Below are 27,247 nucleotides of genomic sequence, written 5' to 3'. Positions count from 1 at the left end.
TGGGAAATTAAAGTCTCCCATCACAACAACTCTGCTATTATTGCAACTCTCCAGGATCTGTTTCCCTATCTGCTCCTCCACCTCCCTGTCACTATTGGGCGGCCTATAGAAAACTCCCAGCAAAGTGATCGACCCCTTCCCACTCTGAACTTCCACCCACAGAGACTCTGTAGACAATCCCTCCACAGCATACATCAGCTGTGACACTATTCCTGATCAGCAGTGCCACTCCACCCCCTGTCCTTCCTGAAACATCTGAATCCCGGCACCTGTAGTATCCAGTCCTGTCCCAGAGACATCGATCCACGCTCTGAGCTCATAGGTAACAATGTTACTGTCGAGCAGCGACTCTACGGGAACAATTCTGGGACTGGTGTCGAGGCTTCACTACATGCACAACCCTCAGCTCCTAGGCCCTGTTAGAGTCCTCAAAACGGTTATGGACAAAACTGCTGCCATCTTCCTGCTCAACAAGTACCCCCTGCACCTCTTTGCTCTGACTCTGCACCAGTTTTCAAGCATTAAAATGGGGTCATATTGGGAAAAAGTTCGAGAAGCACTGGTACATGGTTAGACATTATTTAGGGAACACAAGTCAAACTGCATTCTGCCACATGCTCTATTTATTTTGCCACTGCAGGCATTTTCAGTTGATGGCAATGAGTAAAAATCCTCTCATGAGTTCCTCTAATGACAAGCATGCTAAGCAACTTACATAATCGTTGCACAAGAGGCAACTTTATAGTTTTAAGTGGGTAACAGTATTAGAACACAGCATATGGTGCAGTTTCTTCCTTTCCTTTCAAAAATAGGAGATCAAACATGTATTCTATAAGCACCCTTCATCAATCCCCCATACTTGGTTCATCCACTGATACCCACCATAGCTGCAGAAGTTTTTGCTCTGCCCGAGTAAGCAGTACTTTCAGTTCCTATTTCTTTGATATGTTTCACTTAGAGGTCAAAGTAGGTGGGGAGTCCTAGGGACTTGCTGTGTTGGATGAACTACCAACTATAAAGTCAGAGCAATGTTAATTATTTTTGAAGACACTCTAGCAAAAACAAAACAAGCAGGTTTTACAAGTCAGCAGGAAAAGGGACAACAGTAACCTGGTGAATCCAAATGAATTGAATCACAATGCAAAGTACACAAATGATACAAGAATATCTATCAAATCAGCACACAGATACAAAAGTCAAAGTTAGCTTACAGTGAATTTCGCCCTTTCTTCCATAACTTCATATCCCAACATAGTAGGTGTAGCAGGTCTCTCTTCCCAGTTTGTTGATTCAGTCTCTTTCTCAGACTCCAAAGGTTTGGAAGAGTACTCAATAGATGAATTTGCACCATTGAGCTTAGTTCGTAGTAAAGGACTATTATTTGTCAAGTTCGTAGAAGCTAGGTGCTCAGAGGTAACTGTCTTTCTAAATCCATCAGAATTACCAACTTGACTTTTTGATGAATTTGAACTGGATACACTGTCCAAAGACTGAAGTGAAGAACTTCTGCGACTTCTATTTGTAGTTGTTCCAGAAGAGGAATTCCCTACTGGTATGGGCACAGGAACAAATGAAGTGGTCATCCTTCTACTGGCACACTTGCTGGAACTAGTTTCTTCCCGTCAGGCATAAGAGGTGGCAAATCAATTTTGCCTTACAAACTATAAAATTAAGAAAAAGATATGCAAATTATTTTTTTAAAGTGAAATATTACACAAGAGCACCTGAAAGGCAAACAGAATACACTGGAACAGAACTGATTTCATGGAGAGCTAAAACAACTCATGATTAAACCACCATCCATACATACATAGCCTTAAAATTAACAAAGTTATTTTGGCATTTTTCATATAGGAACACGACTAAATTTCATACTCGAAAACTAGAAGTGATGCAGAAACAAGCGGTAGATAGGTGAGCTGAGGAACAAAGATTTTTCAAGGCTGAAAGGTCTCCTTTGTCTAAGAGGTTATAGAAGTTTTACATGAATAGGATGGGAATGGAGGGATATGGTCCCCAGAAGGGTAAGGGGTTTTAGTTCAGTCGGGCAGCATGGTCAGTGAAGATTTGGAGGGCCTATTCCTGTGCTGTAATTTTCTTTGTTCTTTAAGTGTATGATATTTAAGAGCTGAAAACATAAATTTGAAACTACTCTCTGGCACACCCGAGCAAGATGAGGAGGTAAATGCACCACTTTAGAGCAAATACCAGGAAGCATCATGCAAGTAGCATTACATTGCTTCAAGTAGCTACTGGGCTTGGCAGTTTATCAGGGTGTCGGATTCATTAGACAATCGGAGAAATGCAAGAGGGGGGTGGGTTGGTTGTCTATATTGATATATATCAACAGTAAAACATAAATATTGTAGTTCATTAAAGTGGTGACTGAATTAGTGCACATGCATCTGTACTTGAGCTCCAATTGTCATTATAAACTTATGCACATATAGTAAGACAATAGTGAAGGGTTGTGATTCCAAGTGATAATGGACTATTTTATATCACGTGACTTGCAGTAATTTTCACTGTAACAATAATAGTGCCATCTGCATTTTTGCTGCCAGTCCGTCATCTCCTTTTCTGAAGGCCACTTGCACTAGGATACTGATTCACAGGTGACCTTCCAGTCACTTGTTGAAAAGCCATCTTTCATACATAAATTTATGCATTATTTAACACTGTTGCCAATCACAGCAAGGCAGGATCATGACTTATCCAACATTCACTTTCAAGTGCATGTTCTCCATAGTTCATGGCGCAAAAGTGAATTATAACCACTCCCATGACCCAAGTGTTGACAGGTAACTTGCAAGGCTTTACTTCTCAGTTAAAGATAGAAAGATCTTACATTTATTTACACAATGCCTTTCACCACCTCAGACATCCCAGCTCTTTACAGCCAATTAAGTACTTTCGAATTGTAGTTAGTATTTGTTGCAATTTAGGAATTTTAGCAACCAATTGTACACAGCATGCTCCAAAAAAAGTAATGAAATATAACTGGACACTATTTTAGTGATGTTAGTTAGTTGAGGGATACATATTAGTTTGGTTAACAGTAAAAATTATCTTGTTCTGCTTTGAAATAAATGGGATTTAGGGAAGGCGTTCCAGAAGTTGGCACCTGGGCAGTGGAAAGCAATGATGTAGAGATGCCGGCATTGGACTGGGGTGGGCACAGTAAGAAGTCTCACAACACCAAGTTAAAGTCCAACAGGTTTTTTTGTTATCACAAGCTTTCAGAGAGCTGTTCCTTCATCAGGTGAGTGTCACCATACCAAATAAACCTGTTGGACTTTAACCTGGCATTGTGAGACCTCTTACAGTAGAGAGCAAGGCAGCTACAGGTAGGATGATGGAAACCAGAGATGCAAAGAAGCCTTAATTGGAGGAGCACAAATATATCCAAGGGTTGCAGGTGGTTACAGAACTAGGAATAGGACAAGAACGTGGAGGATTCTACCCAAGGTGGGCAGACAACCTTAACACACTTGAAAGATGATGGGCAGAATTTTCTGGCCCCACTGCAGTGAACAGAGATTTGACTGAGCTGCAAATTCTTCGTCCTCACTGTAGCGACAGCAGGGCGTCAACGGCTGGTAAGATTGTGCCCAGTCCTACAATGGTGTCTGTTTTGATTTTGTACTCAAGTCCTGGGAGTGGGGCTTGAACCCTTTGACCCAAATGTGAGTGTGCTACTATTGAGCGAAGACTGACATCTTAAATCCATAAATAGAGCCATAGGGTCAAAAAGCACAGACACTAGTCCACCTGCCTGCGATATCTCTGTTGACCACCACAAACCAATCTATACTAATCCCATGACTCAGCACCAGGTGCATTTCTCACCATGCTGTCCAGCAGAGAAGCTCTAAGCACCAAATGCTATAAACCATCCATCACCTCCACCACTGCATTAAGCCCTGACACAATTGTGTAAATATTTCCATACTCGCCAAAACCTGACACTTCTCTTGGGTCTCAGTACGGAAAATTCAACTTTTCCTCCCGCCAGTAAGAGACTGATTAATTTTGTTCCCGCCCAAACGGTTTAGACAAACTTGTGAAACTTGGGGCAGTTGGAGCTGTTAGTGAAGTGTGCCTACATGAAATTTAAGCCATTTAGGTCGCACATTAAGAGCCGCGTGTATTTAGTATACAACACACAGCATTTCTCAGTGCTATATGCCGATTGCTTCACATCGGAGGAGCTTGGATGCCGTCCTGCGGTAATGGAGGCCGGGCGGACAGATATTATAAACTGGATTAATTCCCTGGAGCAAAGCAGTTTCTTTTCTTCCGAGTCCACCTCCAACTTATTGGCGCGTTTGGAAACATTGCGGCTTCCCCTCGCGCAGCGAGCAACCGGCTTCATGTGGCCAACCTCCCAACAAGGACACAATGTTAACCGCAAGGAAGTGCCCCCCTCCCCCCCGGGCGCGCCCACAGCAGCAGCACCTGAGACTCCTGGAGCGGGGACGACATCAGCGGCGCGAGGCTCCCGGGCTTGGGTAACGGCAGCTGCGCGCGGCTCCTGGCGCGGGGGCAACGACAACAGCGCGCGGCGCTCCCCCAACTCCCCCCGCGGCCAGCAGCCTCCGCTGGAAGCAAACAGAATCACGCGCTGGTCGAGGCTGCAGCCGGAGCCCGATCCTCAGCAACGGCGAATCATTGCGACAACCCCAGCAGCAGGCACCCTCTTTACCTCAGTCCCGCACTGGGAAGACAAGCAGCAACCCACCCCCAATCACACATACCCCTTTCAGATCAACAATCCCCACAGCACTGGGCTCCTTACTCCCCTCAACGTCAACACGTCGCCAGCGGCCGCTCCACAAACAGTGCATTGGGAAAGCGGGCGGATCCAGTCACCATGTGACCCGTAGGTAGGTCCCCACGAACCAACCAATTGGTGATGAAATGCTAAACTCATGCCCCGAAGGATTAGTGCTGACTGCTTTTTGGAGAAAAGTGTTCATTAACCACACGATAGTATTGCCCAACTGTTCACTCCCCTTGGAGTCTCCAGCAATTGAAGATTAACCTGGACAACAGCTGCGAGCAACATCATGAGGATATCAAAAAAAATAGGAAGAATGTCATAGTCATAGAGGTTTACAGCATGGAAACAGGCCCTTCAGCCCAACTTGTGCATGGCGCCCCTTTCTTTAGCCCCTAAACTAGTCCCAATTGCCTGTGTTTGCCCCATATTCTGTTATACCCATCATACCCATGTAACTCTCTAAATGCTTTTTGAAAGACAAAATTGTACCCGCCTCTCCTACTATCTCTGGTAGCTTGTTCCAGACATTCCACCCTCTGTGTGAAAAAATTGCCCCTCTCAACCCTTTTGTATCTCTTCCCTCTCACCTTAAACCTATGCCGTCTAGTTTTAGACTTCCCTACCTTTGGGAAAAGATACTGACTATCCAGCTGATCTATGCCTCTCATTATTTTATAGACCTCTATAAGATCACCCCTAAGCCTCTTACGTTCCAGAGAAAAAAGTCCCAGTCTATCCAGCCTCTCCTTATAACTCAAACCATCAAGTCCCAGTAGCATGCTAGTAAATCTTTTCTGCACTCTTTCTCATTTAATAATATCCTTTCTATAATAGGGTGACCAGAACTGTACACAGTATTCCAAGTGTGGCCTTACCAATGTCTTGTACAACTTCAACAAGACGTTCCCAACTCCTGTATTCAATGTTCTAACCATGAAACCAAGCATGCCTATTGCCTTCTTCACCACCTTCTGTCCACCTGTGACTCCACTTTCAAGGAGCTATGAACCTGTACCCCGAGATCTTTTTGGTGATAACTCTCCCCAACGCCCTACCATTAACTGGGTAAGTCCTGCCCTGGTTCAATCGACCAAATGCATCACCTTATCTAAATTAAGCTCCATCTGCCATTCGTCAGCCCACTGGCCCAATTAATCAAGATCCTGTTGCAATCCAAGATAACCTTCACTGTTCACTGTGCCACCAATCTTGGTGTCATCTGCAAACTTACTAACCATGCCTACTAAATTCTCATCCAAATCACTAATATAAATGACAAATAACAGTGGACCAAGCACTGTACCCTGAGGCACACCACTGGTCACAGTCCACCAGTTTGAAAAGCAACCTTCTACAGCCACCCTGTCTTCTGTCATCAAGTCAATTTTGTATCCATTTGGCTACCTCACCCTGGATCCCCTGAGATTTAACCTTATGCAACAACCTACCATGTGATATCTTGTCAGAAGCCTTGCTAAAGTCTATGTAGACAACATCAACTGCAGTGCCCTCATCTACCTTCTTGGTTACCCCTTCAAAAAACTCAGTCAAATTTCTGAGACATGATTTTCCACTTATAAAGCTACGCTGCCTGTCCCTAATCAGTCCTTGCATCTCTAAATGCCTGTAGATCCTGTCTTTCAAAATACCTTCTAACAACTTACCCACGCCAGATGTGAGGCTCACCGGCCTATAGTTCCCAGGCTTTTCCCTGCAGCCCTTTTTAAACAAAAGCACAACATTTTCCACCCTCCAATCTTCAGGGACCTCATCTGTGACTATCGATGATTCAAATATCTCTGCTAGGGGACCCGCAATTTCCTCCCGAGCCTGCCACAGTTTCCTAGGATACACTTCATCCCGGGGATTTATCTACCTTGATGTGCTTTAAGACTTCCAGCACTTCCTTTTCTGTGATATGTACACTCCTCAAGACATCACTATTTATTTCCCCAAGTTCCCTAACATCCATGCTTTTGTCAACAGTGAATACTGTGTGTGGAGTTTCGGAGAGAAGGTGTGGCATTGGTACCTAATGCTCATTCTGAGAGCCAGTGCTGACATGATGGGCCAAATGGCTTCATTCTGCACTCTAACAATTCATTTTGATGTGATTTGATTTGATTTATTATTGTCACATGTATTAACATAGTGAAAAGTATTGTTTCTTGCGTGCTATACAGACAAAACATACCGTTCATAGAGAAGGAAATGAGAGAGTGCAGAATGTAGTGTTACAGTTGTAGCTAGGGTGTAGAGAAAGATCAACTTAATGCGAGGTAAGTCCATTCAAAAGTCTGACGGCAGCAGGGAAGAAGCTGTTCTTGAGTCGGTTGGTACGTGATCTCAGACTTTTGTATCTTTTTCCCGAAGGAAGAAGGTGGAAGAGAGAATGTCTGGGGTGCGTGGGGTCCTTAATTATGCTGGCTGCTTTGCCGAGGCAGGCAGAGTCAGTGGATGGGAGGCTGGTTTGCGTGATGGATTGGGCTACATTCACGACCTTTTGTAGTTCCTTGCGGTCTTGGGCAGAGCAGGAGCCATACCAAGCTGTGGTACAACCAGAATGAATGCTTTCTATGATGCATCTGTAAAAGTTGGTGAGAGTTGTAGCTGACATGCCAAATTTCCTTAGTCTGAGAAAGTAGAGACATTGATGGGCTTTCTTAACTATAGTGTTGGCATGGGGGGGATCAGGACAGGTTGTTGGTGCTCTGGACACCTAAAAATTTGAAGCTCTCGACCCTTTCTACTTCGTCCCCTTGATATAGACAGGGGCATGTCCTCCTTTACGCTTCTTGAAGTCGATGACAATCTCCTTCGTTTTGTTGACATTGAGGGAGAGATTATTGTTGCCGCACCAGTTCATCAGATTCTCTATCTCATTCCTGTACTCTGTCTCGTCATTGTTTGAGATCCGACCCACTATGGTGGTGTTGTCAGCAAACTTGAAAATCGAATTGGAGGGGAATTTGGCTATACAGTCATAGGTGTATAAGGAGTGTAGTAGGGGGTTGAGAACACAGCCTTGTGGGGCACCAGTGTTGAGGATGATTATGGAGGAGGTATTGTTGCCTATCCTTACTAATTGTGATCTGTGAGTTAGGAACTTCAGAATCCAGTCGCAGAGGGAGGTGCCTAGCCCAGGCCACGGAGTTTGGAGATGTGTTTCGTGGGAATAATAGTGTTGAAGGCTGAGCTGTAGTCAATAAATAGGAGTCTGACATAGGTGTCTTTGTAATCTAGGTGTTCCAGGGTTGAGTGCAGGGCCAGGGAAATGGTGTCTGCTGTGGACCTGTTGCAGCGGTAGGCAAACTGGTGGATCCAGGTAGTCTGGGAGGCTGTAATTGATTCGTGCCATGACTAACCTTTCGAAGCACTTCATAATAATGGATGTCAGAGTCACCAGCCGATAGTCATTAAGGCACGCTGCTTGGTTTTTCTTAGGTACTGGGATGATGGTCGTCTTCTTGAAGTAGATAGGGACCTCAGATTGTTGTAAAGAGAGGTTGAAGATATCTGTGAATACCCCCGCCAGCTGATCCACGCAGGATCTGAGTGTTCGTTCGGGGTACCCCATCTGGGCCAATTGCTTTCCGTGGGTTGACCTTCAAGAAAGCTGCTCTGACATCTGCAATGGTGACTCAAATACAGGTTCATCCAGGGCTTCCAAGGTGGAGGGCATGCTCTCGTTGACCTCTTGCTCAAAATGGGCGTAGAATGCATTGAGTTCATCAGGGAGGGGTGCGTTGGAGCCAGCGATTTTATATGCATTCATCTTGTAGCCTGTTATGTCTTGCAGACCTTGCCATAGTCGGCGGGGGTCGGTGTGGCTAGCCTGGGACTCTAGCTTGGTCCGGTACTGTCTTTTGGCATCATTGATGAATCTCTTTAGATCATATCTGGCTTTCTTGTATAGGTCAGTGTTGCCTGACTTGAACGCCTCAGACCTGGACTTCAGCAAGCAGTGGATATCTCTGTTCATCCATGGTTTCTGGTTGGGGAAAACACGGATTTGCTTCTTTGGCGCACAGTCTTCTACACACCTACTAATAAAGTCAGTTACTGTAGTGGCATCCTCGTTCAGGCTGGTCGCAAAATTTTTAAATACTGACCAGTCCAGTCCACTGACTCCAAGCAGCCCCGTAGGAGATCATCCGATTTCTCAGACTAACATTGCACGACTTTCTTTGATGGATTCTCCCGCTTCAGTTTTTGCTTGTAAGCCAGGAGCAGGAGCACAGCCTTGTGGTCTGATTTGCCAAAGTGTGGGCGGGCGATAGAACCTAGGCATGTTTGAATCCTCACAGAATCTCATAGTGTGGAAGGAGGCCATTTGGCCCATCGAGGCTGCACCGACAACAATCCCACCCAGGTCCTATCCCCAGAACCCTAGGTATTTACCCTGCTAATCCCCCTGACACTAAGGGACAATTTAGCATGGCCAATCTACTTAATTTGCACATCATTGGACTGTGGGAGGAAAGCGGAGCAGCTGGAGGAAACCCATGCAGTCACAGGGAGAACTGCAAACATGCAGACAGTGACATGAGGCCAGAATTGAACCCGAGTCCTTGAAGCTGTACCACTGTGCCACCCCTATGATGGGGGTTGCAAGCTTCTTAATTATTCATTGTAAGATTATTGGAAATGTATAAAGATATTTGGGGGAAACAGGTATTGTCTGGGTTGGGTGCTTGGAGGTAAAAGATGCTGTGGTTAAAGCACCAGAATGTTGGGGACTCAAATTAACAAACAAAAATCCCATAATAAATTGTGGTTAAGCTGGGGTTGGATTGTGCCATGTGATGCCTAACTTTGCTGCCAAACAGCTAGACAAATAACTATGTATATTCACTTAGAATCTACAGCACATAAATGAGCCATTTGGTCCAACTGATACAAACTGATATTTATGTTCTACATTAACCACCAACCCCCCCACTTTCTCTAACATCATCAGTGTATCCATTCATTCCTTTCTCAAGTGCTTATCTAAATTCCCTTTAAATGCATATGCTATTTGTTTCAACTGTTCCATGTGGTTTTGAGTTCCACATCCTTACCATTCTTTCATTAAAGAAATTTTACTTGATTTTCCTGCTGAATTATTAGTTGCTACCTTACCAACATTTAGTTTTGGACTCTCCAACAAGTGGGAATGATTTTTTCTACATCTACCTGAAAAGAATCCCATCATCATATTAAAAGCCTCTCTAGTGACTCCTCAACCTTTACTTCAGAAACAAGCCCTAGCCTGTTTAGTGTTTCCTGATAAATGTATTCTTTCAGTTCTGCTAACAACCTTGTGAATCTTTGTGCAACTTTCTCCAGTGTTTCTGTTTTAAGCTGGAAAATAGAACTGTGTGTTATGTTCCAAGTGTAGTCTAACCAAAGTTCTTTGTAAGTTAACATAACTTCTCTATTTTTCAATTATATCCCCCCTAGCCCATATTATTTAGAACACAGAACATAGAACAGTACAGCACAGAACAGGCCCTTTGGCCCACAATGTTGTGCCGAGCTTTGTCCGAAACCCAGATCAAGCTATTTCCTCCCTATCATCCCGAAGTACTCCATGTGCCTATCCAATAGCTTCTTAAATGTTCCTAAAGTTTCTGACTCCACTATCCCTGCAGGCAGTCCATTCCACACCCCAACCACTCTCTGAGTAAAAAACCTACCTCGGACATCCTTCCTATATCTCCCACCATGAACCCTATAGTTATGCCCCCTAGTTACTGCTCCATTCACCCGAGGAAATAGTCTTTGAATGTTCACTCTATCTATCCCCCTCATCATCTTATAAACCTCTATCAAGTCTCCTCTCAACCTCCTCCGCTCCAAAGAGAAAAGCCCAAGTTCCCTCAACCTTTCCTCACAAGACCTACCCTCCAAACCAGGCAGCATCCTGGTAAATCTCCTTTGCACTCTTTACAGTGTCTCCACATCCTTCTTGTAGTGAGGTGACCAGAACTGCACACAATATTCCAAATGTGGTCTCACCAAGGTCCTGTACAGCTGCAGCATAACCCCACGGCTCTTAAACTCAAACCCCCTGTTAATGAACGCCAACACACTATAGGCTTTCTTCACGACTCTATCCACTTGAGTGGCAACCTTCAGAGATCTATGGATATGAACCCCAAGATCTCTCTGTTCCTTCACATTCTTCAGAACCCTACCTTTGACCCTGTAATCCACATTTAAATTTGTCCTACCAAAATGAATCACCTCGCATTTGTCAGGGTTAAACTCCATTTGCCATTTTTCAACCCAGCTCTGCATCCTATCTATATCTCTTTGCAGCCTACAACAGCCCTCCACCTCATGCACTACTCCACCAATCTTGGTGTCATCAGCAAATTTACTGATCCACCCTTCAGCCCCCTCCTCCAAGTCATTTATAAAAATTACAAATAGCAGAGGACCAAGCACTGATCCCTGTGGCACTCCGCTGGTAATCGGTTTCCAGTCCGAAAATTTTCCATCCACCACCACCCTCTGTCTTCTGTTAGATAGCCAGTTGCCTATCCAATCGGCCAAACTTCCCTCTATCCCACACATCCTTACTTTCTTCATAAGCCGACCGTGGGGTACTTTATCAAACGCCTTACTAAAATCCATGTATATGACATCAACTGCACTACCTTCATCGACACACTTAGTTACCTCCTCAAAAAATTCTATCAAATTTGTGAGGCAAGACTTGCCCTTCACAAATCCGTGCTGACTATCCCAGATTAAGCTGCATCTTTCTAAATGGTCGTAAATCCTATCCCTAAGGACCTTTTCCATCAACTTACCGACCACCGAAGTAAGACTAACCGGCCTATAATTACCAGGGTCATTTCTATTCCCTTTCTTAAACAGAGGAACCACATTCGCCACTCTCCAGTCCTCTGGCACCACCCCCGTGGACAGTGAGGACGCAAAGGTCAATGCCAAAGGCTCTGCTATCTCATCCCTTGCCTCCCAAAGAATCCTAGGATATATTTCATCAGGCCCAGGGGACTTATCAACTTTCAGTTTATTCAAAATTGCTAGTACATCTTCCCTCCGAACATCTACTTCCTCCAGCCTATCAGCCTGTGACACCATCTCTTCTTCAAAAACATGGCCCCTCTCCTTGGTGAACACTGAAGAAAAGTATTCATTCATCACCTTTCCTATCTCTTCTGACTCCATGCACAAATTCCCACTGCTGTCCTTGACGGCCCCAGCCTCACCCTGGTCATTCTTTTATTCCTCACATAAGAGTAAAAAGCCTTGGGGTTTTCCTTGATCCGACCCGCCAAGGACTTCTCATGCCCCCTTTGTTTGCTTTAACTGGTTTTATTAACCTGCATCAATACTTTTAGTGATTTGTGTCTGCATACCGCTTTATTTCTTTACCATATTTGGACTTTTATTACCTATGCAATATGTGGCTGTTGTGTATGTGGTATCTGTCTCTTTAAGACAGTACAGCGGAAGTGAATCACCTGACTTGAGGGACCAATTGAGAGTGAGTGATCACTCTAGAGGCTGGAGTCCTCTCTGAGGCAGGATCATTGAGCAGACATATAAGGACTGGAGCTGCTGCTCCAAGGCAGTCTAGGGCTGCAAACTCCTGTACCAAGTTTCTCTTATTAATAAGTACCTTTTGATCATGCCAGTTTGCCTTTTGATCATGCTAGTGTGCCACAACATAACAGTAGCCTCCTTATTCTTTCTATCTGACAGTATAGCCTCACACTTGCCTATTTTGAAATTAATTTGATATTTACATTCCATTCTGCAAAAGTGTTTATATATTCCTCTATTTAGTCATGGTCACTCTTTGTATTAACTATCCTTCCCTGCCCCCTTCAATTTGGTGTCGTTGATAGATTTTGAAATTGTGTTTCAGATTCCCAAGCCCAAATTACTTAACCAAATGATGAACAAAAGTGATCCCAGCACTGGTCCTTGTGGAATACTATTTCCCATCATTTATCAATTCAAACCTGAAAGATAGAAACATAGAAGATAGGGGTAGGAGGAGGCCATTTGACCCTTCAAGCCTGCTCTGCCATTCATCACGATCATAGAACCATAGAAAATTACAGCTCAGAAACAGGCCTTTTGGCCCTTCTTGTCCGTGCCGAACCATTTTATGCCTAGTCCCACTGACCTGCACTTGGACCATATCCCTCCACACCCCTCTCATCCATGAACCCGTCCAAGTTTTTCTTAAATGTTAAAAGTGACCCCGCATTTACCACTTTATCCGGCAGCTCATTCCACCCTCCCACCACTCTCTGCGTGAAGAAGCCCCCCCTAATATTCCCTTTAAACTTTTCTCCTTTCACCCTTAACCCATGCCCTCTGGTTCTTTTCTCCCCTAGCCTCAGCGGAAAAAGCCTGCTTGCATTCACTCTATCTATACCCATCAAAATTTTATACACCTCTATCAAATCTCCCCTCAATCTTCTGCGCTCCAGGGAATAAAGTCCCAACCTATTCAATCTCTCTCTGTAACTCAGCTTTTCAAGTCCCGGCAACATCGTTGTGAACCTTCTCTGCACTCTTTCAATCTTATTTACATCCTTCCTGTAACTAGGTGACCAAAACTGTACACAATACTCCAAATTCGGCCTCACCAATGCCTTATATAACCTTACCATAACACTCCAACTTTTATACTCGATACTCCGATTTATAAAGGCCAATGTACCAAAGGCACTCTTTACGACCCTATCCACCTGTGACGTCACTTTTAGGGAATTCGGTACCTGTATTCCCAGATCCCTCTGTTCAACTGCACTCTTCAGAGTCCTACCATTTACCCTGCACGTTCTTCTTTGGTTTGTCCTTCCAAAGTGCAATATCTCACACTTGTCTGCGTTAAATTCCATTTGCCATTTTTCAGCCCATTTTTCTAGTTGGTCCAAATCCCTCTGCAAGCTTTGAAAACCTTCCTCACTGTCCACTACACCTCCAATCTTTGTATCATCAGCAAATTTGCTGATCCAATTGACCACATTATCATCCAGATCATTGATATAGATGACAAACAACAATGGACCCAACACCGATCCCTGCGGCACACCACTGGTCACAGGCCTCCACTCAGAGAAGCAATCCTCCACAACCACTCTCTGGCTTCTTCCATTGAGCCAGTATCTTATCCAATTTACTACCTCCCCATGTATACCTAATGGTTGATCGTTTACTACCTCCCCATGTATACCTCATGGTTGATCGTCCAACTCAATAGCCTAATCCTACTTTCCCCCCCCAAAACCTTTGATCCCATTAGCCCCAAGTGCTATATCTAGCCGCCTCGAATACATTGAATACCCCAACCTTCTGTTTTTCTCCAGCTTTTTTATGTAGTCAGTTTGCTATCCATTCTGCTACTGCCCACTGATTTTTCATATTTTGACCTTAGCCGTGAATCTATTATGTGGTACCTTTGTGAAGGTTTTTTGAAACTCAAATGTATTACATGTACTGCATTACTCTTATCTATTCTTTCTGTTACCTCTTCAAATAGTTTAATAAGGGTGGTTAAGCATGACCTTCCTTTTTTGAAATCCGTGCTGATTATTCTTTATAATATTTTAGATTTCTAGATTTTTTCTATTACATCTTTGAGTAAACATTGTATTATTTTTCTTACACTTATCAAAGCTAATTGGCCTATAGTTTCCTAGACTTGGTCTGTCTTGTTTTTATATATGGTGCTATGGACAGGGATGACAGAGAACTAAAACCCCTGTTCCCTTTCCTTACTGTCTGTAATTAGTGTGGTTTTGAAAAGGAAGATGTGGTGCTTCTTAACCCTTGAGTGTACGGTCGGTTTACATAACCAGCAGCATGTTTTCTGTGGGTTCAAATAAAAGGATTATTTATTCACATGTTCACACTGAAAATATAATGCTGCATCACCCACACAGCCACATATACACACTTGAGGAAAATACAGTTAAACAAGAATAGTGCAGTTTTACAAGTTACAAACAAATGAATAACTTCTAAGTTTTATGATTGGTTCATCTCCAGTGCAGGCCCGGGGAAAAGATGGTTCTTTTCCACTCTTGATGTGTAGCTAGGTGAATTCAAAAATAAAGTTGTATATCAAAATTGTTGCAGGATTCCCTCAAAGAGGTGGATTTTTCAGCAGGTCATTAATTTGGTTGGTTGTAGTCTTATTATTAGGAGGTCAATTTTTTGTATCGGTGTCCTTGAAAATGCACAGCCTTAGATACCTTACAATGTTACAGTTTCTAGTTTTAAGACATAGATGTTTGCTGCTATTTCTTGCTGTGTTATTTGCAGATAGACTTGTTTCTCCCTGGTTCTTGGGGTAAAAACAGGCATTATCTATGGTCAGTTTTAGTCATGTGACCACATGGTCACTACTTCAGTTGCTTTGCTGAAAAGCACAATTTAATGGGAGTGTTGAACCGTTGGAGAAAATCTCCATTACAAAGGAGGAAGTGTTAGGTTTGTTAGAGAATATAAAGACTGACAAATCCCCAGGGCCTGATGGAATCTATCCAAGGCTGCTCAGGGAGACGAGAGGTGAAATCGTTGGGCCTCTGACGCAAATCTTTGTCTCGTCACTGGACGCAGGTGAGGTCCCAGAGGATTGGAGGATTGCCAATGTGGTCCCGTTATTTAAGAAGGGTAGGAAGGATAACCCGGGTAATTATAGGCCGGTGAGCTTGACGTCCGTGGTGGGGAAGTTGTTGGAGAAGATTCTTAGAGATAGGATGTATGCGCATTTAGAAAGGAATAAACTCATTAACGATAGTCAGCATGGTTTTGTGAGAGGGAGGTCATGCCTCACTAACCTGGTGGTGTTTTTTGAAGAAGTGACCAAAATGGTTGACGAAGGAAGGGCCGTGGATGTTGTCTATATGGACTTTAGTAAAGCGTTTGACAAAGTCCCTCATGGTAGGCTAGTGAAAAAGGTTGGATCTCATGGGATAAAGGGGGAGGTGGCTAGATGGGTGGAGAACTGGCTTGGTCATAGAAGACAGAGGGTGGTAGTGGAAGGGTCTTTTTCTGGCTGGAGGCCTGTGACTAGTGGTGTACCGCAGGGCTCTGTATTGGGACCTCTGCTGTTTGTGATTTATATAAATGATCTGGAAGAAGGAGTAACTGGGGTGATCAGTAAGTTTGCGGATGACACAAAACTGGCAGGACTTGCAGATAGTGAGGAACATTGTCAGAGGCTACAGAAGGATATAAATAGGCTGGAAATTTGGGCAAAGAAATGGCAGATGGAGTTCAATCCTGATAAATGCGAAGTGATGCATTTTGGTGGAAATATTGTAGGGAGGAGCTACACGATAAATGGAAGAACCATAAAGGGTGTAGAGACGCAGAGGGACCTGGGTGTGCAAGTCCACAGATCTTTGAAGGTGACGTCACAGGTGGAGAAGGTGGTGAAGAAGGCATATGGCATGCTTGCCTTTATAGGACGGGGCGTAGAGTATAAAAGTTGGGGTCTGATGTTGCAGATGTATAGAACGTTGGTTCGGCCGCATTTGGAATACTGCGTCCAGTTCTGGTCGCCACACTACCAGAAGGACGTGGAGGCTTTGGAGAGAGTACAGAGGAGGTTTACCAGGATGTTGCCTGGTATGGAGGGGCTTGGTTATGAGGAGAGATTGGGGAAACTGGGGTTGTTCTCCTTGGAAAGACGGAGGATGAGGGGAGACTTAATAGAGGTGTATAAAATTATGAAAGGCATAGATAGGGTGAACGGTGGGAAGCTTTTCCCCGGGTCGGTGGTGACGTTCACGAGGGGTCATAGGTTCAAGGTGAAGGGGGGGAGGTTTAACACAGATATCAGAAGGACATATTTTACACAGAGGGTCGTGGGGGCCTGGAATGGGTTGCCGGGCAAGGTGGTGGAGGCGGACACACTGGGAACGTTTAAGACTTATCTAGACAGCTATATGAACGGAGTGGGAATGGAGGGATACAAAAGAGTGGTCTAGTTTGGACCAGGGAGCGGCGCGGGCTAATTGTTCTTTGTTTCTCGTTTCAAGGCTTCATTCTATGATCATCTTGCTGGTGCCAGTACAGAGCGAGACTGCGGATAGTTGGGAACCTGTCTCGGGGGCAGGGAATTCATATGGTGTTCGTGGAAGTGGAAATGAATAGGGTTGGGAAGCATTTTCCGATCAGGGCCAGTGTGATCTCCTGGACTCGTTTTGATCGCCTCAGGGGGTCGGAGAGGAATTTCCCAGATTTTTTTTCCCCATATTGGCCCTGGGGTTTTCACTCTGGGTTTTTGCCTCTCCCTGGAGATCACATGGTCTGGAATGGGGGGTTGGGGGTGAGTTAATAGGTTGTGATGAACAAAGCATCGTAGCTGTGAGGGACAGCTCGATGGATAGGATATTAGTATGTAGATAGGCTGGAAAATTGGGCGGGGATCCTGGATTCAGGATTCAATCCTGGACCGGGGAGCGGCGCGGGCTTGGAGGGCCGAAGGGCCTGTTCCTGTGCTGTATTGTTCTTTGTTCTTTGTTCTTGTTCTTAATAAGTGAGCACACCCTCATCAAACAACAACAATGAACTCAAGACCTGCAAACACAACTATTCATAAAACCACCAGGATTAAGATTATGGAAAGAACGAGCAGGAATTGACAATAGTAACTGACTGCAAAAGTATGTGATATTCAGGTAAGTGCATGGAAGAAGAAATGAGCATATACCCTGATGGATATTCATAAAGACATCAGCAACGCCTGATAGTTAAATGGGCTCACTCTGTATCAGGCTAAGGACTGTGGGAGCAGTAAAGAACAGGATGTACAGCAATAGAACAAACACAGGAATTGATTGGACAGTGGCTGTTGCTATGCTTTGAACAGACAGTGATTGAACTCAGATCCCTCTGTGTCATGTTCCTGAGAGAATTACGATCCCCCGATAGAGGCACAACTCTCAATATTTGTGACCATAAAGACAGTGATTGATTAGTGCCTGTTCTTGGAATACATGACTGGAAGGATGACCAGTGCCAGCAGAATCTCTAAAATGAAGAGATACAACTTCTGCAACTTGGGATTAACCACTGTGTAGAAGCAAGACCCTGGGCCCAATTTTATCATCAAGTTGCGGCGCGAAAACTTGGTAAAGTCGGGCATGAGGCATATTAAGGTAACTTTTCTAGTCGTGGCCAATCACACAAATAAGGACATTTGCTTCCCTGATAAAGATTGACTCAGACTCCACCTGCTGAAGATATATGAAGTTAGCTGAAATGATGATGGTGATTAATGTCGGGAATTTCTCTCCAGAAAATTTGCTATGTAAAAATGTAGTGATACAGGGTATTAATAGAGGTTGTTAATCCACTCCATTGTATAGAGTTCATTTAAAATGTGGTTTAATTTCAATTAATTATTGTAATTGTAGGGATTGTGCCAAAGTCACCTATTAAAGTGTTGACTTTCTATTCGGAAATTATCCAGCTGGAGTAAAGGTGTGGCCATCTCTAGTGATGTTAGGAAAGCCCAGTGAAGTTGTTAAAACTGAAAATATGCAGATGAAATCAAGAGATGTGCAAAAATCTGTAATTATCTGCAATCCTGCTTGGAAATGACTGTTTCTGCTAAAGAGGTGTCCAAAGTCTCAAAAGCTTGAACTGCCAATGTTAAAGGGATATTAGAGTAAAAACAAAAGGTTAATGGCTGTCTGGAATAAATATGCAGTCAGAATGAAAGCAAGAGCGTTGTCAGTGCAGATAGCAGAAGTACTCAAGGCAGATGATGGAAAAAAGGAAAGCATTCATTTGAAACCAAAAGACTCAGTTACAACCAATACACTAATTGAAAGGCAGCTATTTTTTTTTTGTTTTTATTTCAGATTTCCAGCACTTTAAAAACTCTTTTGTGATTAATGCCTAATTCACTGCCACCTCTCTTCCAGAAATGTCTCTTTCTCTCCACAGATACATCTATGATCTGCTGAGTATTTCCAGCATTTTCTGTTTTTACTTCAGATTACCAGAATCCTTAGTGTTCTGCTTTTTGATACCTTTCCTGTAGTTTAGTGTATTAGTTGCTTACTAAGTAAAGTTAGTGTTGATTTTAGTTGGTTTGTTATAATAAAATTCTTAACAAATTCTTAATAAAAATTCCGTGGGGCGGCACGGTAGCACAGTGGTTAGCACTGCTGCTTCACAGCTCCAGGGACCTGGGTTCAATTCCCGGCTTGGGTCACTGTCTGTGTGGAGTTTGCACATTCTCCTCGTGTCTGTGTGGGTTTCCTCCGGGTGCTCCGGTTTCCTCCCACAGTCCAAAGATTATGATAAAGTACCTTTAAGACTTGATTAGCTGTAAAGACTCGCATTCCAATCATTATTCATTATTCTGTAAATTGAGTTTGTGTCTTTATATGCCCTGTTTGCTGTTTATGAGCAGATCTCCCACTCACCTGACGAAGGAGCAGCACTCTGAAAGCTAGTGGCGTTTGCTACCAAATAAACCTATTGGACTTTAACCTGGTGTTGTTAGACTCCTTACTAAGATTGAGACCATACAATCAGCTGCTTCTGATATACTCCTCCCTATTACGAGTAGATTTGGCCAAACTTCGAATTCCTTGTCCTCAACCCTTAGCTCACATTTTTTCTCTAGTTTCTCCCCTATGTTCTCTTATGCCCTCTGTGAGCTCATCTTGTTCATGTGACCCATCTCTTGCTCCTTTAATCCAATTTGCACCAACTGAGCTAACTTCCCCATGTAAACTAAAGCTGATATTGTTAATGGTTGTCCTCAGTGTTGACTCTCTCTCTTTAAATCTGCTGTCATCTTCCTAAAAATACTTGACTCCACCACTGTGCAAACTACCTTCAAATTTTCAACTTCCCTTTCCTCTCCAGGTCTTCGATGTTGCTGCCTCCCAAATATATGTCCATCTTTCCTGGAATTCCCTAGTTTAATCCCTCCAATCAAGTTTCTATCCCTGCAACAGTATGGAAACAGCTTTGATCAAAGTCATAAATGGCATCCTGTGTAGATGTGACAAGGATAAACTATCCCTCCTCATCCTTCTTGACCTGTCTGCAGCCTTTGATATAGTTGACCACAGCATCTTCTTCCAAGGTCTCTCCAGTGTTATTCGGCTGGGTGGGACTGCCCCCACCCAGTTCCATTCTTATTTATCTAATTGTAGCCAGAGAATCACTTGCAATGGCTTCTCTTCCTGTTCCTGCATTGTTACTTGGGTGTCCCCCAAAGCCCTATGATCTATCCCTCCTATTTCTCATCTATTTCTGTGATGACATCATTTGAAAGCACAGTGTTAGTTTTCGCATTATGGCATCCAAGTCTGCTGCACCATCAGATCTCTCAATTCCTCCACTGTTGTTATATCATCAGATTGCTTATCCAACATTGGTACTGGATGAGTAAAAATTTCCTCCAAGTAAATATTGGGAAGACTGAAGTCATTGTTTTTGATTACTCTCCAAATTCCATTCCCTAGCTACCATTTCCATTTCTCTCCTTGACAACAGTGAATTCACAATTTTGATATCATATTTGACCTAGAGAAGAGTTTTCAACCTCATGTATGCACCATCATTCAGACCATCTATTTCCATCTCAATAACATCAATTGGGTTCAGTCCTGTCTCTGCGCATCTGTTGCTGAAGCTCTCTTTCATGCCTTTCTGTCTAGACTCAACTATTCAAAAGCACTCCCAGATTCCATTGAGGTTATTCCAAATTCTGTTGCTCATATCTTAACTCTCACCAAGTCCTATTCACCTTTTACCCCCGTGTTTATTGACCTATATTGGTTCCTGGTCAAGCTACGTGATTCCTACACCTAACCTCATTCAGTTTCCCAAAATCCCCTCTTGTCATACTGAGCATGCAGGTTGTGTGGCTGGTTTTATTATGTCTTCTGAACATGTGTTCTTTTAGAATAAGACATAAGTTTATGTTGCAAGGAGCAAATTGAAGGCTTAAGTTGATAGTATATTCCATGAGGATGCATTATATCCATTTCAAAAGTTTCACCACCATTCTATGTAAGAAGACATCTGTGGTTTCATGATCTATGATTCTGTGGGAAGCGTTATAGCACAACTGTAGAGCACCAGTGTCACCATTCCCAGAACAAATGACATGATGGCGTTCTTTGGAAGTATAGAATGTTCCACATGAACTTTCAGACAGCTGTGTAATGGGAGAAGATTGCAATGCTTATGAAATGTGGTTCAGAAGCAATTTGCAGGGTACTGTTAATAATAAGAGGCTTAGTCTGTGAGCAAAATTGACAAAGTAGAACCTAGAAATTTTCCCTGTAAATATGTGTTTTGTATTAGAATATGCAAACCAGTGTCCTAACGTCACCACCCTCTGCTAGCGGCTTCATCTTTATAGCAAAATACTGCTTATGCTGGAAATTTGAATAAATATAGAAAATACTCAGCATATCTGGCTGTATTTGTGGAGAGAGAGAAACAAAGTTAACATTTCAAGTCTGTGACCTGAGTTCAGACCAGCTGATTTTTTCCAGCATCTTCTGTTTTTATTTAATCTTTAAAGTTATATTTGTTAAGCTGATAAACAGGTGCTCTATTTCTCAAATGGGTATATGTTTATGAATGCAATGGTGTACCCTATGGATAGCATTCCAGTGGTAGTTTTTAATTGTTTATCAGTGTCTAATTGTTATTTTTTCTTGTTCCATAAATCTGTTTGACATTTTATAATGAATAGCAAATACCAGTGAATGGTTACAAAACAGCAATCTGGGGGTGCAGATGCTGTCACAAACCATGAGAATAAAACACAAGTCGTCTATGAACACTATCTGAGCCTTTTTCAACTTTCAAATTTATATAATTTATATAGTTTAAATTTCATATGGATTTTCCATATAGTTCTCAAGGATTTCTTTTGCTGCTCTTGGTTATCATGCAGATAATGTGTGCTCCTTATCATTGATAAATATGCTATTCACTGTTTTGGTTTTGGAAATGCAACCTTACTAAGTATATTACCAGTGTACTACTGTTTTGTCATTGCCATGGGAACTCTGCCAAGAACCAGGCTGCCTGCAGGATACCATTTATGACCAGTTCAATAAAGACTCTCACTGAGTACACACTGAAAAAGTAAAGCTGTATTCATACATGAAACGGAGCACAGAAGTAGAGAAAAGAGAGATTTTTGAACCTTCGAAAAGGTGCAACAAAGAGAACCCAGGAAATATGTAAACAAGCTGCTGAAAAGGAGAAAAGAAAACAGCCAAAGGCAGCAAGTGAGACCCCGTTCAGAAAGGCGCACAGAAAAATACAAATCTACAGAAAGCTACTAAAAATGGTGGGTGAGTGAACATGGCAAACTCTGTAAATGTTCCAATCCCCTCTCCAGTAAAAATGAAAAGTGATACATGGCAAAATTGATCGTTTTTCCACTGACAATGGCAAAGCTGAGATTGCAACAGACTTAATGAGCAATCTTGAACTCTGCAAGAATAGCCACACTTTTATCACTGCTGTGGAGGGACTGTTACAAAGTGCACACCACTCTAAGCCTAACAGGTGAGCAAAGAAAAAAGACAACAAAGATTTTGAAAGCCTTGAATGCACATTGGTTAGGTGCATTGACCTGAACAGGCGTTGGAGTGTGGCAACTAGGGGAATTTCACAGTAACTTCATTGCAGTGTTAATGTAAGCCTTACTTGTGACTAATAAATAAACTTTACTTTAACAAAAATTTGCATGCTGAGTGAACGTTACATATGAACAATACATATTCAACACTAGACTTCAGAGTGAAAAAGAGCATTGAACAGTACATGACAGCAGTAATGCAGTTGGCAAAATCACGTGAATTTGGACAGCTAAAAGGTGATCTGATTAAAGATAGATTAGTCTTAGGTGTGAGAGACTCCTTGCTGAGAGCAAGTCTACTGAATGATGAGAAACTGATGTGTCGAAATACAGAAGTTGTGAAAAGTCAGCTGGAGCACATATATGGCAGGCAGACCAGGAGATACATCTGCTAAGCGACAGTCCACGCCAAAAGCATAGACCAATTACAGACAAAGAGCAAGATGCAGATACTGCAGAGAACAACATACACAGGAAAAGAAGGATTGCTTAGTGTGGGGAAAGCAGTTTTAACTACTGGAAGCAAAACCATTTTGTGCACGTGTTTGTTTAGAAAGAAACAAAACAAGGCTACATAGATGGCAATAGGAGAGATATCAGTAGATGAGCCTGATAAAGAATTATACACAATAGAACAGGTTGGGTCAGTCAAGTCCATAGGTAACAAATGGTTAGTGACTGTTACAACAATGACGACAGGGAGAATATCAAAGAGTGAGATATACTCCAGTGCGTCATGCAACACAAATATCTTCACAGATTTATGTGAAGTATAGAAAGGATATTATTAAACTAGAAAGAGTGCAGAGAAGAGTTACTAGGATGCTACCGGGACTTGATGGTTTGAATTATAAAGAGAGGCTGGATAGACTGGGACTTTTTTCTCTGGAACGTAGGAGGCTGAGGGGTGATCTTATAGAGGTCTATAAAATAATGAGGGGCATAGATGAGGTAGATAGTCAATATCTTTTCCCAAAGGTAGGGGAGTCTAAAACTAGAGGGCATAGGTTTAAGGTGAGAGGGGAGAGATAAAAAAGGGTCCAGAGGGGCAGTTTTTTGACACAGATGGTGGTGAGTGTCTGGAACAAGCTGCCAGAGGTAGTAGTAAAGACAGGTACAATTTTGTGTTTTAAAAAGCATTTAGACAGTTACATGGGTAAGACTGGGTTTAGAGGGATATGGGCCAAATGTGGGCAATTGGGATTAGCTTAGGGGTTTAAAAAAAAAATGGACAAGTTTCCATGCTGTAAACCTCTATGACTCTATGACTGTATAAGTGGCTCCGAAAATGAAACCTTCAAAGGTAAGGTTGAGGCTATTTGATGGAATGATACTCGTACTGAGAGGACAATTAGTCTGAAAGCCCAATTCAATGGCAAGAAGGAAGCTCTAGATTTCAAGATTATAGATGGTAGACAAAGGCTACTCATTTCAGCTGAAGCAAGTCTAAAACGTGGACTCAGTAACCCTGAATGTGCCAACAAAGATTTACAACATGTGAAAGCATGCAAAAACGGTGACAACAGAACAATTCTAGAAGAGTACAAAGATTTGTTTATAGGGTTGGGATGTTTATATCATGGAAATCGCCCTTAAATGTATGAACTTTTATCATTCAAGTCATAGTATTCTTGATAAGTATGTATGTGCTGTACATTGTTTAGCACTTTGCTGTCCTTTGGATTTATAAGGATACATTTTGCAAGATGAGGCTTCAGGGGCAGAGCTTCATCTTACAAGATTTGCCCCCTAGTATACGAATTGCTGATGCAGCTTCTGATCTACAATATGTCCCCACATTTAAGACAATCTGAAAATAAGATAACCATCTTAACTTCCCAGCCAGAGTACTCTTGGGGGGGGGGGTGGGGGTGGGGTGGGGGGGGGGGGTGGGCGTTGGTGGAGGTGGGAAGTGGGGGAAGAATCTTTGATGAGGGTTAATAATGACACTTATTGACCAAGTTTGCAAACAATTATCATTTTAGACACTATTGAAACTTCACTGATAATTCATGATTTTTTTGCTTTTTAATGTAAGAAGCAACATACTACGTTTCAAACAGACCTGTACTCGATCTGCTGCCAGCTGAAAGTGTTCCAGAGCATCAAAGATGAGCATATACTCAAGAGCCCTCTTGTCAGTGGGTAATTCCATTGTCCATTATAGTACTGCGCTATACAAACCTGTGAAGTCATTAGGCTCTGATGAATTGATAACATTTGAAACAGGAATTAAGTATCTTGGGGAAACATTTGTTAAGGAAATTTGCTTAATATCGAATCAAATATTTCCTGAACCCATGTATCAGTTTTAAAAGGGTTGCTGCATTACAAAACCAAATGCAGGGCCAAAGGAAATATATAACATTCCCACCATCATGTTTGAAAAAAATTGTAAAGCAGGCAAGGTTACTTAAGGTGTTGTGATTAAATAGTACCCAGTTCGGGCTTTAAAAATTAGAAGATTTTAGGAGGAAGGAAAAGCTGAAGGAAGTAAAAAAATTGCAATAGTTTGAGATCCTGGGAAAGACTGAATTTGCAAAATGAGTGCACATGTTCAAGATGATATTTGGAGTTTAGAAGTAAGAATAAGAACATTTAGAGTAGATTAGAATCTAGTTGTGCTGCAAGATAGAGGGAGACTAGAAAGGTTGTATTGTTTTTGCTTGTCTATACTGTAGAAAATAGTCCCCTAATCTTTAATCTTGCTTGAAGTTTGCTCATTTTAGGCTTGCAGCATTTAGCGTTCTGCTCACACCTTAATTAATTTAATTCACAATTTAAACAGTTTAAGTGCAGATAGTTGAGAGCTTCACATTTCTAGATGTTCAGATCACCAGCAATCTGTCCTGGACCCTCCACACCGATGCTATAGTCAAGAAAGCCCACCAATGCCTCTACTTTCTCAGAAGACTAAGGAAATTTGGCCTGTCCATTACGACTCTTAACAATTTTTACCGATGCACCTATCCAGATGTATCACAGCTTGTTATGGCTCCTGCTCTGACCAAGACCACAGGAAACTACAAAGGGTTGTGAATGTTGCCTAGCCCATCACACAAACCAGCCTCCCATCCATTGACTCAGTATACACTTCCTGCTTGCCTTGGGAAAGCAGCCAGCGTAATCAAGGACCCCACGCACCCTGGACATACTTTCTTTCACCTTCTTCCGTCGGCAAAAAGATGCAAAACTCAAAACACACACCAGCTTCTTCCCTGCTGTCATTAGACTTTTGAATGGTCCTAACACACATTAAGCTGATCTTTCTCTTCACCCTACCCGTAACTGCAACACTATCTTCTGCATGCTATCCTTTCCTTCTCCACTATCTACTCTATGAATGGCATGTTTTGCCTGTATAGTGCGCAAGAAACAATGGGGTGTAACTTCCAACCTGAATGCCGGGTTAAGTTCATTGTGCGCCACACATGTACATGGGAACCTCCGATCAAGGTTCTGAAAGCTGCTGGTATTGAAGCGCTGAGCTGCAATTGTGCCAAAACCTCTGTCACTTGCGTTGTTGTTAGGTGAGTTTTTGTCCTTATTTATTTGCACTTTCATTTTTTGGTCTAGCTGCAGCGCGCAGAGGCAGCAGACATTCTTTGGGTGGCTTTTATTGTACATATTTTAAAAAGATATTTAACATATATGTAAAGCACAGAAAGTGAAAGAATTATTTTTTTTATTTTGTTTTACAACTTTGTCATGACAACTAATTCCAGTAAAAAAAGTTCCTTCATATATAACAAAGTGGATTTTAGTGTCTGGATTTAATTTCAGCATTTGGATCTTGCAATATATTTTAAGCAGTTTTTAATCCTATTTTAAGAGTCTCCCTGATGCAACATTGATTCTTGTGTAACTTGAATAGTTTAAATGCTTCGGGAAAGTGTATCCCTTAAGATAACATATACAATTCTCCTGTAATGTTTATCCCAATTTTAAGAGTCTTCCTGATACAGCATTGATCTTTATGCAACTTGGCTAGTTCAAATGCTTTAAGAAAGAGTATCCCTTAAGATGACATTTGCAAGTCTCCTCTAAGCTGATGTGAACTATCTCTCTGACAGGTATTACAGAATCCAGTGCAGCTTGAAAATCTGGAGCCATGTTCCACCATCGCCAGAACATCATGCTTTTTGCTTGATTCTTAACTGAAGTTCTTTTTCAGACTTTGATGTAGGCATGGAAGAGTCAGGTTACGTGTAAAATCCAAACCCTTCCCCCTCTTTCCCCCTGCTTTTCCCCCCTCCTCCTCCTCCTTTCATCCCTTCTCCTCCTGACCCCTCGTCATCCTTCTCTCACCTCCTAGTTTAGAGACATCCCTCCCTCACCTAGTTTAGAGAATTGTTGTGTTAATGTATAGATGTTTTATTGATTGTTGTTAGAGAAATATATATTTTGTAAGAAACTTGAAAAGACGAGGCAAATGAACATGTTAGTTCAGCTGCTAAAGTAAAATGTTTATTAAATGTTAACATTGTATCAAAGTTTTGTATATACAACATTTTTTGTTAATAAATATTTTCCATTAAACTACAAAATTCTACTAATGCTTTATTGAAACAAAACACTTAAATATGAAATTATACAAATGCCTTATTTGAAATATACAGAACAGTTAAATATTAGAATTATAAATGAAGTAATCAAGGCAGAAGAATACTAATGATAAAGACATCTAGATTTTCCACGGCCCAAAATGTAAACTCTCCTTTGATCAATCTCATGCAGGTATCCAAATCATGATTCAAGACATTCAGACCTCTCACCTTCCCATTAACTTCTCAGTTTCCATCATCTAAATTAAAACACACAAAAACTTATATAACTTTTAT

At 42.3% G+C, this 27,247-nt stretch overlaps 1 protein-coding gene across 4 annotated transcripts in view; it reads right to left on the bottom strand.

Annotated features, from left to right (window-relative positions):
• The window catches only part of snx16 (sorting nexin 16), a 31,886-nt gene extending 27,026 nt beyond the window's left edge, over window positions 1–4,860 (bottom strand). The window contains exons 1-2 of one of the 4 annotated variants that reach the window (XM_078216052.1): window positions 4,799–4,860; window positions 1,212–1,661 (exon numbers count right to left, since the gene is read on the bottom strand). In XM_078216052.1, coding sequence (XP_078072178.1) covers window positions 1,212–1,583 — 372 coding nt within the window. In that variant the 5' untranslated portion in view covers window positions 1,584–1,661; window positions 4,799–4,860. Of the gene's footprint in view, window positions 1–1,211; window positions 1,662–4,458 lie in introns of all 4 variants that reach the window. The other 3 variants (XM_078216049.1, XM_078216050.1, XM_078216051.1) reach the window with 3 other exon arrangements.
• Window positions 4,861–27,247: the final 22,387 nt, after the last annotated feature.

The sequence above is a fragment of the Mustelus asterias genome, chromosome 7 (assembly GCF_964213995.1).
Source record: "Mustelus asterias chromosome 7, sMusAst1.hap1.1, whole genome shotgun sequence".
NCBI lineage: Eukaryota > Metazoa > Chordata > Chondrichthyes > Carcharhiniformes > Triakidae > Mustelus > Mustelus asterias.
This window is presented reverse-complemented; position numbering and strand designations above follow the sequence as displayed.